A 16,014-nucleotide genomic window follows, 5' to 3' on the forward strand; every position below is an offset into this window, starting at 1 on the left:
TTTCCCATTCCATGTCTTTCACCGCAGAGACCGCTTTCTCTCCTCAAGGCTTCTGTAAACTTTTCGCCACGCACTTTCCAAGCGTTTTCGTTGGCCAGGCTCAGTCGGCGGCCCCTGGCCCTACGGGCCTTGCTCATACCCCCCGTGACATCCTCACTTGCAACCTGCTGGAGATCAGCGAGGATGTTTGGTGTGGTGCTTAATTACGGACACTTGCTCTATGCTGACGATGTAAAGTTATTCCTTCCCATATCCTCTCCTTCCGACTTCTTACTCCTTCAAGAATCCCTCCACCGCTTCTCCGACTGGTGCTCCGCGAATGGATTGACTCTCTGCACATCGAAGTGTTGTGTCATATCCTTCAGTCGATCCGCTGGGGTGACCCACCACGACTACTGTATTGGTAGCGTAGCTTTGTCGCGGGTGTCGGCTATCAAGGGTCTTGGGATATGGCTGGACGTCACCTTGCCCTTCTGCGTGCAGATTGAAGATATTCAAGGCCAACCGTATGCTGTGGCTTGTTTCTCGCCTAGCGTCGGAGGTGCGGGACCCGCGCTGCTTGCTGGCGCTTTACTGTTGCTGGGTCAGACCTATCCTCCGTGGTATGGACCCAACAAGCCTTGGGATGGTTGAAGAGGGTGCAGAGATGCTTCACACGTCCGGCTTACAAGTCGTGGTGTCAAATATTGGGGCTATCCTCGATTCGGACTCGCCACCGGAACACTCAAGCTATTTTCATCACCCAACTTCTCCTGCACTCCACTGACGCTCCAAAACTCCTGTCCCATATTCCTCTGTATGTCCCTTCCTATATCCTTCTGCAAAGGTCACCTCTCCTTATTCGCACCCGCCGTACACATTCCTCCCAGAATGATCCAATTTGTCTGCGCCATGTCTTCCTTCCATAGCTCTAGCTACCTGTTTGACTACAACGTCTTCATCCCTTCCTTTCGTTCACGTCTTACCAATATAATAAAACCATTATCAGTAAACGTTGTAGAATGTCTTCATAGAATGGAAATATAACGTCGCATATATAAGTGTAAATTTATAACGACCTAATTCAGTTTCCCTATCATTGAAACGAGAATATTAGAACACTCGCTTAGTTGTCCGTTATAGTTAACGTTGAATATTTGAATTGTTTTGAAAAGACAAATCAGAGCTTTCGGAAGAACGGGACATCTTTGAGATAGAGTGAGAGGCTTCGCGGCTATGCAAAACGCGCTAGGATCAAGCAAATCGAGTAGTTTCTGCGTTGTCAAATTTGACAACGCGCTGCGGAACGCGGTCTGTGTGGCAGCGGCGAATAGGTTCATCCAGACGATGGCAATCTTTTCGTCAATCTTTCGCACACATTCAAACATGGTTGTCAGCCCTGTGCAAAAATGGCGGATTCAGTCCATACGATGGCAATCAATGTTCATCAATGTTTCCAACAATGTTCAAGGTTTCTAGACATTTTTCATGGCATGTAGTTATCTTGGTGAAATATGTATTAATAGATAATAACAACAAATGGTAACTAGTTAACATCACAAAAGTGAATTTAATTAGTGGCATGATAGAAAAAGTGAACCAACACTTGCCCAAATGAAACTGACTCGTTCTAATTAATAATTTACTTAAGGTTCGTACAGGATATAGCTTAGCTTCGTTACCTTGTTGAATGCCAAACGGATCGCTGTCAACATTGCTCGTCAATGTTTCTAGCTTATCCATCGACCATTGGATAGCTCGTCAATTCGTTCGGCAATGTTGCTTGGCACACACATACAGTCAACGAAATCGTGTACGAATACGGTAAACGTCAACATTGACGAGAAACATTGCTGTCGTCTGGATGAACCTAATCCCAAGCTGCAAACGTCACTTGAAAAGACGTCTTTTAATGGTCTTTTAATAATTTTAAAAGACCGTTAAAAGACGTCTAAATAACACGGTTAAAAGACCGCATATGTCAAAAAGTGGGGATTTCGAAAATTCGAAATAAAAAAATGTCCCTCCTTTTTTCGAATACCCACGTCTCTGTCTTTCGTCATTGCTCTGCTTGCTACGTGTTGTTGTAGAGTTCTCTTTTCTGAAAGCATGTAGATTTTCATATATGTATTAGTAAATTTTTATTACATACCTGCATGTGTATCAAACCATCGACTGCATATTTCGTGTTCAGCTCCCCTAACCACTAGACCATTCGGTTGGACAATTCTTTTTAGTCAGTTGCCATATATAAATGGAGCAAGCGCAATAGGTAGAACATTTTATTACAATTTTTTTTCCGGTTATGTCTTTTTTAAATACATATTCTAAACACTCACACAACTACAAAACAACAAATGTATCGTTTTAAACCGTAAGAACGGTGTTTAATGATTCTTCGCATAAAAATGATAATGACAAAATGAGGCTAATTCCAATACTTTCCAACAGCCGCTTTGAGAAAAGATTTTGCGGATTTTTTATTTATTTTCAATCTAGTAAAACAAGAAACACAATTGTTACATTTCGAGCAATCGAGGTGGACAAATTATTCAACATTCATATCGGCAGTCACGCATCGACATCGTTCGATATATCCTCCGCTAAGAACGCGTTAACACCAATTATCAGGTGGTCTTGCGGTCGGCACTTCGAAGATGATTCCTTTGCTTAGCGGTCAGCCCTCATGCAAATCTTTTGTATCAAGATGTTCCACATCAAGTGTTTCATTTGATTCCCCTGCGCATGACACAGTTGGTTGAGTCCGTTCGAAACATCCTCCTGCTGGGGTGGATTTTGCGCATTGTTGGGCAAATCATCCTCACGACGGAAGGAGTTGATGGAGTGTGTTGTTGTTGAGTTGTTGTGAGCACAGCACCATTACACAGCACACAGCCTCGCGCCGATCCCGAGAACCGTAGCCGAAGCAGCAGGCAACCGAGGAACAAGGAGGCGGGCTACTGCACCACCAGCCGTTCCAGAAGTAGGAGCAGTGACGCTGTACGGGAGGTGACAGTCGACGAGACTAACCGCAGTCCTCTGACGGCGGCGAAAGAAGCGGCCGTCTCGGAGGCCTCGACGTCGGGCCGCTAACCGGAGGTAGGTTGTCCTGTAGGTGCCAGCTGATGCGTTCAGGCAGGAGCTTTCTGGCGCAAGAGCTTTGCGAGAGCCAGGCGGCTTTGGGCGTCAATGCTCTTCAATGAGCCATGCCCCAACCACTGGCTCAAGCCTCTTCTTTCGATCTTTCGAAGATTCCCTTGATGTTAAACAAAAAAAAACACAGATTGTTATACAAACAATTATGGCTGAAGATGAAAGCGGGATCACTGCGTTGAGTTAATCTTCCGAACGATGATACGAACATTACCTCTGCCTCAGCTGTGTCGTCTGCTGTTGCCGAACCTTCTTACGAGTTGTTCTTTTCTTCACTGTGATGAATTTTTCACCCTTTTCGTTCATGTATCGATGAAAAAACTCTGATCTATGATGCTACGATAGTCGGCTGCACGGAATAAACAATCAAATATTTATGATTCGTATCGTGCTTGTTTTGCTGTGACAGAAATACAATGCAAGGAAGAAAAATAAGAACCTTCAAAACCAGATTGAAAATCGCACGAAATGCATTTTAATCCCGCTTGACAGTATGTAACTACACGGACACAAGCAGAAACCAAGCGCAGTAAAAACCATTCAAACTCCTCAACCCTGCATCGTAAATTGAGGCATTCGGTCTTTTAAGCCAAACCTTGCAGATTGGGATGTTTCTAGCTTACCCAAGCTGCAAACGTCACTTTAAAAGACGTCTTTTAGTGGTCTTTTAATAGATTAAAAAACCGTTAAAAGACGTCTAAATAACACGGTTAAAAAACCGCATATGTCAAAAAGTGGGGATTTCGAAAATTAGAAATAAAAAATTGTCCCTCCTTTTTTCGAACACCCACGTCTCTGTCCTTCGTCATTGCTCTGGTTGCTACGTGTTGTTGTAGAGTTTCCTTTTCTGAAAGCATATAGATTTTCATATATGTATTAGTAGATTTTTATTACATACCTGCATGTGTATCAAACCATCAACTGCATATTTCGTGTTCAGCGCTCCTAACCACTAGACCATTCGATTGGACAATTCTTTTTAGTCAGTTGCCATATATAAATGGAGCAAGTGCAATACGTAGAACATTTTATTACAATTTTTTTCCGGTTATGTCTTTAAATACATATTCTAAACACTCACACAACTACAAAACAACAAATGTATCGTTTTAAACCGTAAGAACGGTGTTGAATGATTCTTCGCATAAAAATGATAATGGCAAAATGAGGCTAATTCCAATACTTTCCAACAGCCGCTTTGAGAAAAGATTTTGCGGATTTTTTATTTATTTTCATTCTAGTAAAACAAGAAACACATTTCGAGTTACATTTCGAGCAATCGAGGTGGACAAATTATTCAACATTCATATCGGCAGTCACGCATCGACATCGTTCGATATATCCTCCGCTAAGAACGCGATAACACCAATTATCAGGTGGTCTTGCGGTCGGCACTTCGAAGATGATTCCTTTGCTTAGCGGTCAGCCCTCATGCAAATCTTTTGTATCAAGATGTTCCACATCAAGTGTTTCATTTGATTCCCCTGCGCATGACACAGTTGGTTGAGTCCGTTCGAAACATCCTCCTGCTGGGGGGGATTTTGCGCATTGTTGGGCAAATCGTCCTCACGACGGAAGGAGTTGACGGAGTGTGTTGTTGTTGAGTTGTTGTGAACACAGCACCATTGCACAGCACACAGCCTCGCGCCGATCCCGAGGACCGTAGCCGAAGCAGCAGGCAACCGAGGAACAAGGAGGCGGGCTACTGCACCACCAGCAGTTCCAGAAGTAGGAGCTGTGACGCTGTACGGGAGGTGACAGTCGACGAGACTAGCCGCAGTCCTCTGACGGCGGCGAAGGAAGCGGCCGTCTCGGAGGCCTCGACGTCGGGCCGCTAACCGGAGGTAGGTTGTCCTGTAGGTGCCAGCTGATGCGTTCAGACAGGAGCTTTCTAGCGCAAGAGCTTTGCGAGAGCCAGGCGGCTTTGGGCGTCAATGCTCTTCAATGAGCCATGCCCCAACCACTGGCTCAAACCTCTTCTTTCGATCTTTCGAAGATTCCCTTGATGTTAAACAAAAAAAACACAGATTGTTATACAAACAATTATGGCTGAAGATGAAAGCGGGATCACTGCGTTGAGTTAATCTTCCGAACGATGATACGAACATTACCTCTGCCTCAGCTGTGTCGTCTGCTGTTGCCGAACCTTCTTCAAAGTTGTCGTTTCTACACTGTGATTAATTTTTTCACCCTCTTCGCTCATTGTATCGATTGGATGCTTTAAAATACACTGATCTGTGATGCTACGATAGTCAGCTGCATGAAATAAACAACCAAATATTTACGATTCTCATCGTGCCTGTTCCGCTTTGACAGAAATACAATGCAAGGAAGAAAAATAAGAACCTCCTAAACCAGATTGTAATTTACACGAAATGCACTTAAATCCCGCTTGACAGTATGTAACTACACGGACACAAGCAGAAGCCAAGTGCAGTAAAAACCATTCAAACTCCTCAACCCTGTATTGTAAATTGAGTCAATCGGTCTTTTAAGCCAGACCTTGCAGATTGGGATCATACCAGCATCTAAGCCATCGATTTCTGGCAAGTGAATCAGAGAACAACTCTTCTTTCATTAGTTGCATGAGTTTTGTCGTCCGCAAGGCTTGCGGTATTACTTTACATTGACTTTGGTCCCATTTTCTTTTTCCCAGTGTTTCGTTTCGCCAGCCCACCAGCAGTCGCTTTATGATGCTAAGATCGATAAAATGCCAACGATCCGCTACCACGACATCCTAGACTATGTAAAAAAAAATATTAAAGAGGTGTAATCGTTCTTTGGTGTCCTGGATAGGCGCCGTGCCTGAATCCTCCATCAGTTCGTTGTGTCCTGAAAATACAATGGTGCGAGCAACGCTGCCGTATTGACGTACGACAGTACATTTCTGGCAACTGCTATAACCAACATGTCCTACTACACATGTGAAAATTAAATGAAAGAACAATTAAATACATGTGAAATTGTCTGCTGATAAGTTTTGTAGTCAACCATTAATAAATAGCGTTGAAACCCCATTTCATCTACATAAGCTCCATCTCCATCTTGAACTAGCATTTCTGCTTCCACGGGTATATTGTCAGCTACAGCTTCAATATTTGCTGTAGATTGCTGCATTTTGAATATTTTTTTGACATTTGAGGGTATTACGATTGGGAGCGCGGAAACGATAAACTTCTCGACGCTGGCCCATACAAAAGGTAAACAACACTTTGAAAAAAGCGAAAAAATGGCTGGGCGTCTCGACGATCCAAAACGACGCCACCTGCGTGTCGAGACGATGCGCGGATACGAAACGACGCGCGTCGTTATCGTCGAGCAGTTTCAACCACCTCCTGGTCGATGGATCTCTATAGACCGTATGTGTACGAAGCATATGTGGGTTCTATAGATCTTGGTATTTACCAAGAACATGATAATTCAGGATGCACTTTTCATATCAACGTTGTGTTTTGACAAGTCACTTTGATTTATTTAGCCATTTAGCCATAGTATAAAACACACCAATAACTCGATCGTTTTGAAAATTGATTAAAAATCAAAGTGCTCGAAACTTGTTAAAAACTATATATTTACATACCTTGAAATACTTGTATAAATACCAAGGTTGCTATTCGAGCAAATATGCGGAAACTTTCGAGCAATAACGCGGAACTGGATCATAATACCCTCAATTGTCGGATCGACGATAGAAAACAGCATTCCCAGGTGGCAGCGGGAACTCAAAATTCCATGTCACGTCTACGTTTCTCCCGTCTCCATCCGTTTCCACCCCTCATTGGCCCACACTTTTCAAACGATGTGCAACACCGTTGATACGCTTAGCAGGCCATCCTACTCCCACCTTCGACCCCGGACTTTCGTACTCGCTCTTTTGGGACTTAGTCAATTTTTGAAATACCCCGGTGGCAAAATCAGCATACTTTCTCATTCTGTTCAATTGACAATTGATTCCGCCAGAATGAGAAAGCATGCTGATTTTGCCACCGGGGTAGTTTTCATTTTTGCCAAACTTAAAGAAATAATGTCGATTTGATCAATGACCTTGTTGGTCATTCAAACTTAGTTGGTTCAATTTCAAACTTATTATAAAACTAATCAGATTAAACGTACTTAAAAAGCATGTCCATAATGCACTTGAAATGATTTCAGCACATTTTACAACGGAAATAAACATAGAAAAGAGATTATGCGTTCGATTCCATCATTTTCAATATGATTTACGTCCATGTATTTGAAAATAACAATGAAAATCAAATTCACACTTCGACCAGATTTTCAATCGCTCCGTGCCAAGCGAAACCGCCTACATCATTGTGGGATTTGGTTGTCCTGTGGACAAAGTTTATTGCGGGTGGATAAATTATTTTTATCACCGATTTTTCATGCAATTGTTGAATAGGCGAAACCTCAACCCCGTACAAAAAAAACATTATCAAATTAAAACAATTTTAGGACAGATAAACTTTCGCCACACGCGATTTCTGTTCAACGATCACACTTATTTTTGACCACCATAGTCTCAAACCCAAGCTCACAGTCAAGCTGTCAGGGGAGCGTTCAGTGATGGCAGCCGCCGTGACCGCTTGGTACGCGTCGAGTGCAGTGATAATAAAGTGCGTAAAATAGTGATGTTTTCAGTGTTATTTAGTGATCATTATCGTTAAGAGTGAAGATTTTGTACGTGGGCTTGCTTTGCGGTTCATATTCGGCCCGAAATTGGAAGTTGTAGTGTTGTTTACATCGCTACTCTTCCGCATGGTGAGGTACTGCTGCTGCTGGCGTCCGATCCGATCTCGAGGAATTCATCGGTGGAAAACGGAAAAAGATGAGTATTTTATCATATGTTATATTATTTATCCATGTTAAGTGTTTTATATCTCTTTTTATTTGCAGGAGCTGTTTTGTATGGAGTTGGTTTTGGCTACCACTTGACCTATGTGGGTCCGACGGCGTACCTCGGAATCGCGTTAAACTTGGCCGGATCACATTTCCAGTGTTATTTTGTGTGTTTAGTGATATTAAGTGAATTTTAATATTAAGAATAGTGTATATTAGCGTCGTTAATCAATTAAACAGAAAATAAATATATGTTGTGAACAATGTATGGAACTGGCGGACTTATGTTTGCATGATGACCATCACTACACAGGGTACTCGGGGGCCGCCATTACTGACCCATGCGCATGCGCAAAATCGCCCACGAGGGCATCTCAGACCCGCTGGTTGCGTGTCACAACCAGCGCCAAACCAGCGCCAAACCAGCGGGGTTTACAACATTTTTACGCGTCGCGTGACATTTTCTGCCTCCAGGGTTCTTTCGCAAATGTTTTAATTCGGTTTTCAGCCACATTTTCAAGGGATTTCTTGTACAAAATAGACACCAAGTTTTTACAACATACTGGACGAGCGGTTATTTTAAAATGTAAACAATTCCTCAACGGGCTGTTCCTCACACACACACAAGTCTATGCTGTTGGCAAAATAACGCGAGAGAAAAGGACGGAACGACAGAGCAGACAGCATTTGGATTGTCATCAGGAAGTGAGGAGTATGTCAAATGGTGGCGGAGTGGTTGCGGGGTAGCTCTCCGTCGTGGAGGGGTGTTTTTGTATGGAACTTTCATGGGTTCGGGTCGAGACGTCAATTTGGCGCTCCTTGGGCAGCAGCCGGAAATATTTCAAAAATCCCCTTGGGCCGGAATGTTAGTTTTGTATCTTTGGTGTTGCTCTGAATTTATTATCTAAAACACAACATCAATGAATAAATTATTACACACGTTAAAACTTAGTCTAGCTAAAAACGATACCGTCCTGGCCAACGGTCGAGGAGCAAAGAGGATGAGTGCTCATGGGAGCATCCTCGGGAAGCCAGGGCACACATCAACAAGATGACAATTGCGTGTCGTCTGTGAGTGGCAATTGGCGCTATACACACACAGGCTCCCAACATCCCTCCTTCTTTAATATCGCCTGTACGGCGCCATCCATTGAGGTTGTCTTCGAACTCGCGAAGACCGACGTGGAGGTGGTACAGGCGACGGCGTATCACCATCTGCAGTTTCAAACCCTGGCGAGGTCGGGGACAGGAACGTTTCCGGGGACAGCTGCTTCGACGACAACGATGACGATGACGATGGCGATGACGATGACGATGACGATGATGATGACGACGACGGCGATGATGTGGAGGAAGACGGTGAAGACATACAATCTTTGGTTTCCACTTCCTGTTGATGACTAGTAATTGGACTAGAATATGGGCCATGGACTCGCTCAACCATGTCCCATGCACTCAACAACACGTCCAAAGGCAGCGACCTCTTTGAAGTTCCATCCAGTTTAGCAGCAACCTTACTGGTAACGTTTCCATCCACTCGTGTCCGCAGTTGGTTTACATGCGAACGTATTTTTCTGCCATGGTCGATCATTACCTCGTACATGACTTTACCTATGCATTTGTTTATCACACCAGGAACCCACCTCCAATTATTTCGACGATATTGTTTGGCGTATACTAAATCGTTGATCTCAAATTTCCTTGGAGGTGACGTAACAGCATCGTTTGTTACAGGTTGTAAGCTTTTTGTCGGCCGTAGCAGCTCCAAACAAGTACGCAGCTTCCGATTGAACATTATCTCTGCAGGTGTTTTCTGGTTCAAAAGCTTACTTGGTGTATTCCTGTATGTCAACAAAAACGTGTCTATCGCCTCTGATACAGTGCTTTCCCCCGTCTTTATCTTCTTCAGTGCTCTTTTAAATGTATCTACGAACCTTTCAGCCTGTCCGTTTGACTGCGGGTGAAAAGGTGCAGTACGAATATGCTCTATGCCGTTGATGTTACAGAACTCTGCAAAGTCTGCGCTTGTAAATTGAGTGCCATTATCGCTTACAATAACAGTTGGCATACCAAATCGTGTAAAAATATTATAGAGCATACGGACAGTGGTTTTCGCAGATATACTTCTTGTAGAGATGATTTCCGGCCACTTTGAAAAGGCATCAACAACTAATAGGAAATAGTCACCATCTATAGGACCGGCATAATCTACATGCACCCGCTGCCACGGTGCGTTGGCTGTTGTCCACGAGATTGGTAAACTAGACGCAGGTGACTTTGCTGCCGATGCGCACTGCTGACACGATTTAACAAGAACTTCAATGTCAGCATCCAATCCGGGCCAATACACATAGCTACGTGCTAGCGCTTTCATCCGCTCTATTCCCGGGTGACCAACATGTAGTTGCTGTAAGCATTTGTTTCGCTGCGACGAAGGTATTACCAATCTTTCCCCAAAAAGAAGGCATTCTCCAAAAGTAGTCAACGACTCGCGCCTACTATAGAACTTTGAACAATTTCGATCCATTACCGATGCTTGTGGCCAGCCAGACTTTGTAAAATTGAACACCTTCCGTAGTTCAGCATCATTTTTCATCTCGCGTTCAACATCAGCAAAAGTTAACAGCATGACATTACTCACATTGTTTACAACTGCTCGCAGGTCTTTCTCCATTTCAATGCTAGCAATCACGTACTCATCCTCAGGTTTTTCATGCTTGGCAATCAGTCGGGACAGAACATCGGCATTACCGAACTTGTCTGTAGGTACATACTCCAAATCGAAATCGTATAGCAGCAAGGTTAAGGCGTAACGTTGCAATCGGTTAGCTGTATATACCGGGATACCTGCTTTAGATCCAAAGATTCGTAACAGTGGTTTGTGATCTGTTTGTAATCGAAAATGCCTTCCGTATATCATCTTATGGAATTTGGAAACCGCAAATATAATCGCTAACCCTTCTCGATCTGGCTGACTATACCTTTGTTCTGTCTTAGACAACGTACGTGATGCATGCTGCACTACCTTTATCGACCCGTCTTTAAACCGATGACTAATAGTCGCTCCTAGTGCAAAGGAAGAAGCATCCGCCGCGACGATGATTTCTTGACGTGGGTCGTAATGAGTTAGCAGCAAATCTGAAGAGAGTATTGCCTTAAATTGATCGAAAGCATCCTGGCACTGCCTTGTCCACGTAAACGCAGCTCCCTCTTTCAAAAGATTATCTAGTGGATGACGCAGCATGCTGATGTTTCGCACAAATTTGCCGTAATAGTTTACTGCGCCTAGGAATGATCTCACTCCTGTTACATCGGTTGGAACTTGCAGCTTCATTATAGCATCTATCCTAGCAGGATCCGGTCGAAGTCCCTTCGAATCAAGCAAATGACCCAAGTATTTTATTTGCTTCTTTTGGAACGAGCATTTATCCAGTCGTATGGTGAAGCCGTATTCCTTTATACGTCTGAGCACAGACCGAAGGTTTCTCATATGGGCCTCTTCATTTGGTCCTCCAACCACAATGTCGTCCAAATATACAGCAACACCATCGAGACCTGCTAGCATTACCTCCATCAGCTGCTGAAAAGCTCCCGGTGCAGTTTTCACGCCTGGCGGAAGCCTGTTGTACACGTACAACACGCATATTCGCATCGTCCCGTTTGCTTTACGCACAACAACGATCGGCGCTGCCCATTCTGAATAATCCACCTTCGAAATTATTCCATCTTTTTCCAGCCTTTCAAGCTCGTTGTCCACTGCTTGAAACATAGCGTAGGCCACAGGGCGTTTGGGACGAAAAACAGGCGTTGCTCCATCTTTCAGCTTCAACTGAATTTTTATCTTCGTGCAGCAACCCAGCTCACCTGAAAAGAGCTTAGGAAACTCCAGCTGTAGCTTTGCACTACACGGTTCATCCAAACCAACGCGGTTGCATACTGAAGTCAACGGCACATCCCACAAGCTGAACAGATCCATGGCATCTCTTCCAAAAAGTGACAATTCGGCCGATGTCACACGAATAATGCACTCCATGCATTTTTCCGCTACGATCATGGAACCCACAAATTCACCTACGATGTGCAGAAAGTCACCAGATGCAGTTCTCGCCTTAATATCTGAAGGAGTCAGGACCGGTTCACCAATATGCTGCCATAGTTTGCGTGAGATGAGGGTGATATCGGCACCAGTATCAAGCATCATTTTTATCGGTATTCCGTTAACGGTCACATTCACGCATCCACGTCCGCTTCGGACTGCGTTTACCGATACAATTCGTACGGTGCGTTTTTGCTTCTTCTTATTTGTCCAACGAGACGCAGCATCGCAAAAACCTTCTTTGTGTCCAAACTTATTGCACTTACTGCATTTATGGTTTTTAAAGGTGCATTTTCTAGCCCAGTGGCCTTCTCCACACAAAAAACAAGACACTTTGCCTTTTCCGGAACGGTGCTGTTGGTTGTTATTAGCTTGCCACTTTGTTTTGGAACTATTGCACTCTCCAACCATTTGGACAATTCGCTCTCCCTCGATCAGTGCGGTATCATGCTTCAGATTGACCAGTTTTTGGCATACATCAGTTAGTTGCGTTAGGGTTATATCTTCTTTCTCTTCCATGCGGCTCAGCAGTCGTACGCGCACATCAGCGCTTTGTTCGTCTTTCAGACCGCATACAAAAAGCAAACACTTCAATGTTTCTTCGCTGAGTCCTGCCAATTCCGCTTCTACGGTGGCCTTATTTACCCTACACGCAAACGTAACGTAATCTTCGGTACGTGTTTTTTGCAACTGAAAGCATTTGTATCGTCGACTTATATCGGATTCTGCCGTTCCGAAAAGCGCTTTTAGCCTTACAACTGTTTCCGCGAATCCATAGTCACAAGCTTTTTTTGGCAATATATAACTGTTGTACCGCTCATGTTCTGCCACTCCGAGTTTCCGCAACAGCAACCTCACTTTAGCATCCTCCGGTAGCTTGGCAGCATCCTTCTCGAACAGATCTTCAAACCGCCCGTACCAAGTGTTGGAAATGGGTGAATACCTTCTGCGTATAAACCTTGGGCAGAAAAGAAGTAAAGTTGGCAGCACTGCATTTGGCTGTCAACGTAACACAACGCAACTGTATGAAATAAATCATTGTTACTGGACTTTCAAACGAACCACACGTGTTTTCTTGCTGCTTTCCTCGATAGTGTTGGTGTTAGATTTCCACAGAAGCCAAAGACATTTCTCAGTATTTTTCAACAGGTTATGGGCCCAGCCCCAGTGCTTCGGAGTGTGTGTTAAAGTTTTTGGTTGAGGACAAGGTTTTCCAGGAAGTGCAATTGTGGTATTCCTGAAGAGAAACGGTGTGCAGAAAAAGTAACAATGGCGGACGGTTGGAAGGCAACATTTGCGAAGCTCGGGAACGGTAATTATCAAACATGGAGGTTCCGCATGCAGTCCTTGCTGGAACGCGAGGAATTGTGGGACATGATAGAATTACCGAAGCCGGAAGAAAACGATGATGATTACGCAGACTGGAAAAAGAGAGACGTCAAAGCACGAGCGACGATTTCCCTTCTTGTTGAAGATAGTCAACTTCGCTTTATCAAGAAAAGCAAGACGGCTCGTGACATGTGGCGCAACCTGCAGGCTTACCACGAAAAAGCCACCATTGGTAATCAGGTAATGTTGCTTCAAAAGATATGTTCCAAAAACCTAAGTGAAGGCGGTAATGTGGAGAAGCACCTCGAAGAATTTGAGGACTTGTTTGAGCGCCTCGACAACGCCGGGGTAGAGCTCAGCGAACTGCTGCGCATAATTATGATGCTACGCAGTCTCCCACCGTCGTACAGCAGTTTTGTCACAGCATTAGAGAATCGGCCGCAGGAGGATCTTACATTAGATCTGGTAACTGCGCGGTTGCGGGACGAGTTCCAGAAACGTTCCAATTCTAATGACGTCTCAGAAAAAGAAATGGTGTTAAAAGTGACAGAACGGAGCGAGCAAAGGAAGTGCTTCTTTTGCCAGAAACCTGGACACTTAAAGAAAAACTGCCGCAAATTTCTGGCGCAATCCGGCAGTGATAAATGTTTCAAGCCGAAAGTGAAACAGGTTCAAATGGAAGGTGAACGCTCGTCGGAGGAGAAGCAGGCGGCGGTTGTTGGAGCTGTGTGCTTCATAGCGGGTGACGTCATACCGGGCGCATGGACGATTGACAGTGGTTGTACCTGTCACATGACGAATGACCCTGAGTTTTTCGCCGAATTTAAAAGAGAACCTTTGGGTGATGTGACTCTAGCAGATGGAACGAAAACAAAATCGACCGGAATTGGGAACGGTGTGATTGTAGGCATGAACGCCAATGGTCAACGTGTGGCCATCACACTTGAAAACGTGTTGTTAGTTCCAGCGCTAGAAGGTGGGCTTATATCTGTCAGAAAGCTCGCAGCAAAAGGTTTCTCGGTAGCATTCGGAAGAAAAGGTTGCGAAATAAAAGCACAAAATACTACCGTAGCTGTTGGTATATTAGTCGGCAACCAGTATAAGCTAAAGGTGGTGGAATCGTGTATGACAGCAACGCGTTATCATGGTGTAGACTGCCAACACACGTGGCACCGGCGAATGGGACACCGTGACATGCAGGCTGTGAACACGATGGTGAAGAAAGGGCTGGTTGACGGAGTAAGAATGACAAACTGCCGAGAGCGGATGGTGTGTGAGTGTTGCATGCTGGGAAAGCTGGTGCGGAAGCCTTTTCCGCAGGTCCTAGAGCGGAAATCCAAGCGACCAATGGACATCATACACACGGATCTCTGTGGTCCCATGGAGCGTCCGACGCCAGGCGGTAATAGATACTTCATCTCGCTCATAGACGATTTTTCGCGGTTTTGCGTAGTGTTTCTCCTAAAGACAAAAAATATGAAGAGGTGGCCAGAAAATTGGTGCTCATGGAACAGGACCTCGAGCGTTCGGAGGAGAAGGTTGAGATGAACGAAAGCAAGATCGTCGAGCTTGAGGAGGAACTCCGCGTTGTCGGTAACAACCTGAAGTCGCTGGAAGTCTCGGAAGAAAAGGCAACGCAACGGGAGGAATCGTACGGTGGTCAAGTGAGAGTGTTGGATCAGCGTCTCAAGGAGGCTGAAGCTCGCGCTGAATTCGCTGAACGTTCCGTTCAGAAGTTGCAGAAGGAAGTCGACAGACTCGAAGATGAGTTAACTGTCGAACGTGCCAAGAACTCCAATAGATCCAGGGTACACAGCGGAAAATGAAGGAAGCAAACCGTTCGAAGACATAACACTGTACAGGAATTTGATAGGAGCTTTGTTATATTTGGCCATCAATGCGAGGCCCGATTTGTCACTTAGCGTAGGTTTGTTGGGACGCAAAGCCAGTCAGCCTAACAACAGTGACTGGAGTGCGGCAAAGCGCGTGTTACAATACTTGAAAGGAACGAAAGACTTCAAGCTAAGTTATGGATCACAGAAAGAATGGAAACTGTTAGGATTTTCTGATTCGGATTGGGCCGGCGACCGACGTACTCGCCGTTCTACTACTGGTTTCATATTCTTCTATGGAGATGGTCCCGTCAGCTGGATCAGTAAGGGCCAAGATTCGGTTGCCCTTTCGTCCTTAGAGGCCGAATACAACGCGTTATCTTTGGCTTGTCAGGAAGCAATATGGCTGAGACGACTATTAGAGGAGCTAGGGATGCCAGAAAAGAAACCGACAGTTTTGTTTGAAGATAACATGGGGTGTCTAAGCTTCGCCACAACAGAGCGCTGTAGTGGTAGGGTAAAACATATAGATACAAGAAGGCACTTCATCCGCGAGTTATGCGAACGAAATACTATAGAATTGAAATATTGTCCAAGTGAGGAGATGATAGCAGATAGCCTCACTAAACCAGTAGGACCGACGAAGTTGAATGTATTCCTAACGAAAGTAGGACTTGCAAAGTAGTAAGGTTGGTACTCACCCAGGAGGAGTGTTGGAAATGGGTGAATACCTTCTGCGTATAAACCTTGGGCAGAAAAGAAGTAAAGTTGGCAGCACTGCATTTG

The 16,014-nt window shown here is 44.6% G+C and overlaps 1 protein-coding gene across 1 annotated transcript; it reads right to left on the reverse strand.

Moving 5' to 3' along the window:
* Positions 1-3,952: 3,952 nt before the first annotated feature.
* Positions 3,953-12,172, reverse strand: LOC131285083 (uncharacterized protein K02A2.6-like). The gene is made up of 3 exons (XM_058313940.1): positions 10,978-12,172; positions 10,613-10,857; positions 3,953-3,979 (listed from the first exon to the last, which is right to left on the reverse strand). The coding sequence occupies exons 1-3, from the start codon at positions 12,170-12,172 to the stop codon at positions 3,953-3,955; spliced, it is 1,467 nt and encodes a 488-aa protein (XP_058169923.1).
* Positions 12,173-16,014: the final 3,842 nt, after the last annotated feature.

The sequence above is a fragment of the Anopheles ziemanni genome, chromosome 3 (genome assembly GCF_943734765.1).
Source record: "Anopheles ziemanni chromosome 3, idAnoZiCoDA_A2_x.2, whole genome shotgun sequence".
Taxonomy (NCBI): domain Eukaryota; kingdom Metazoa; phylum Arthropoda; class Insecta; order Diptera; family Culicidae; genus Anopheles; species Anopheles ziemanni.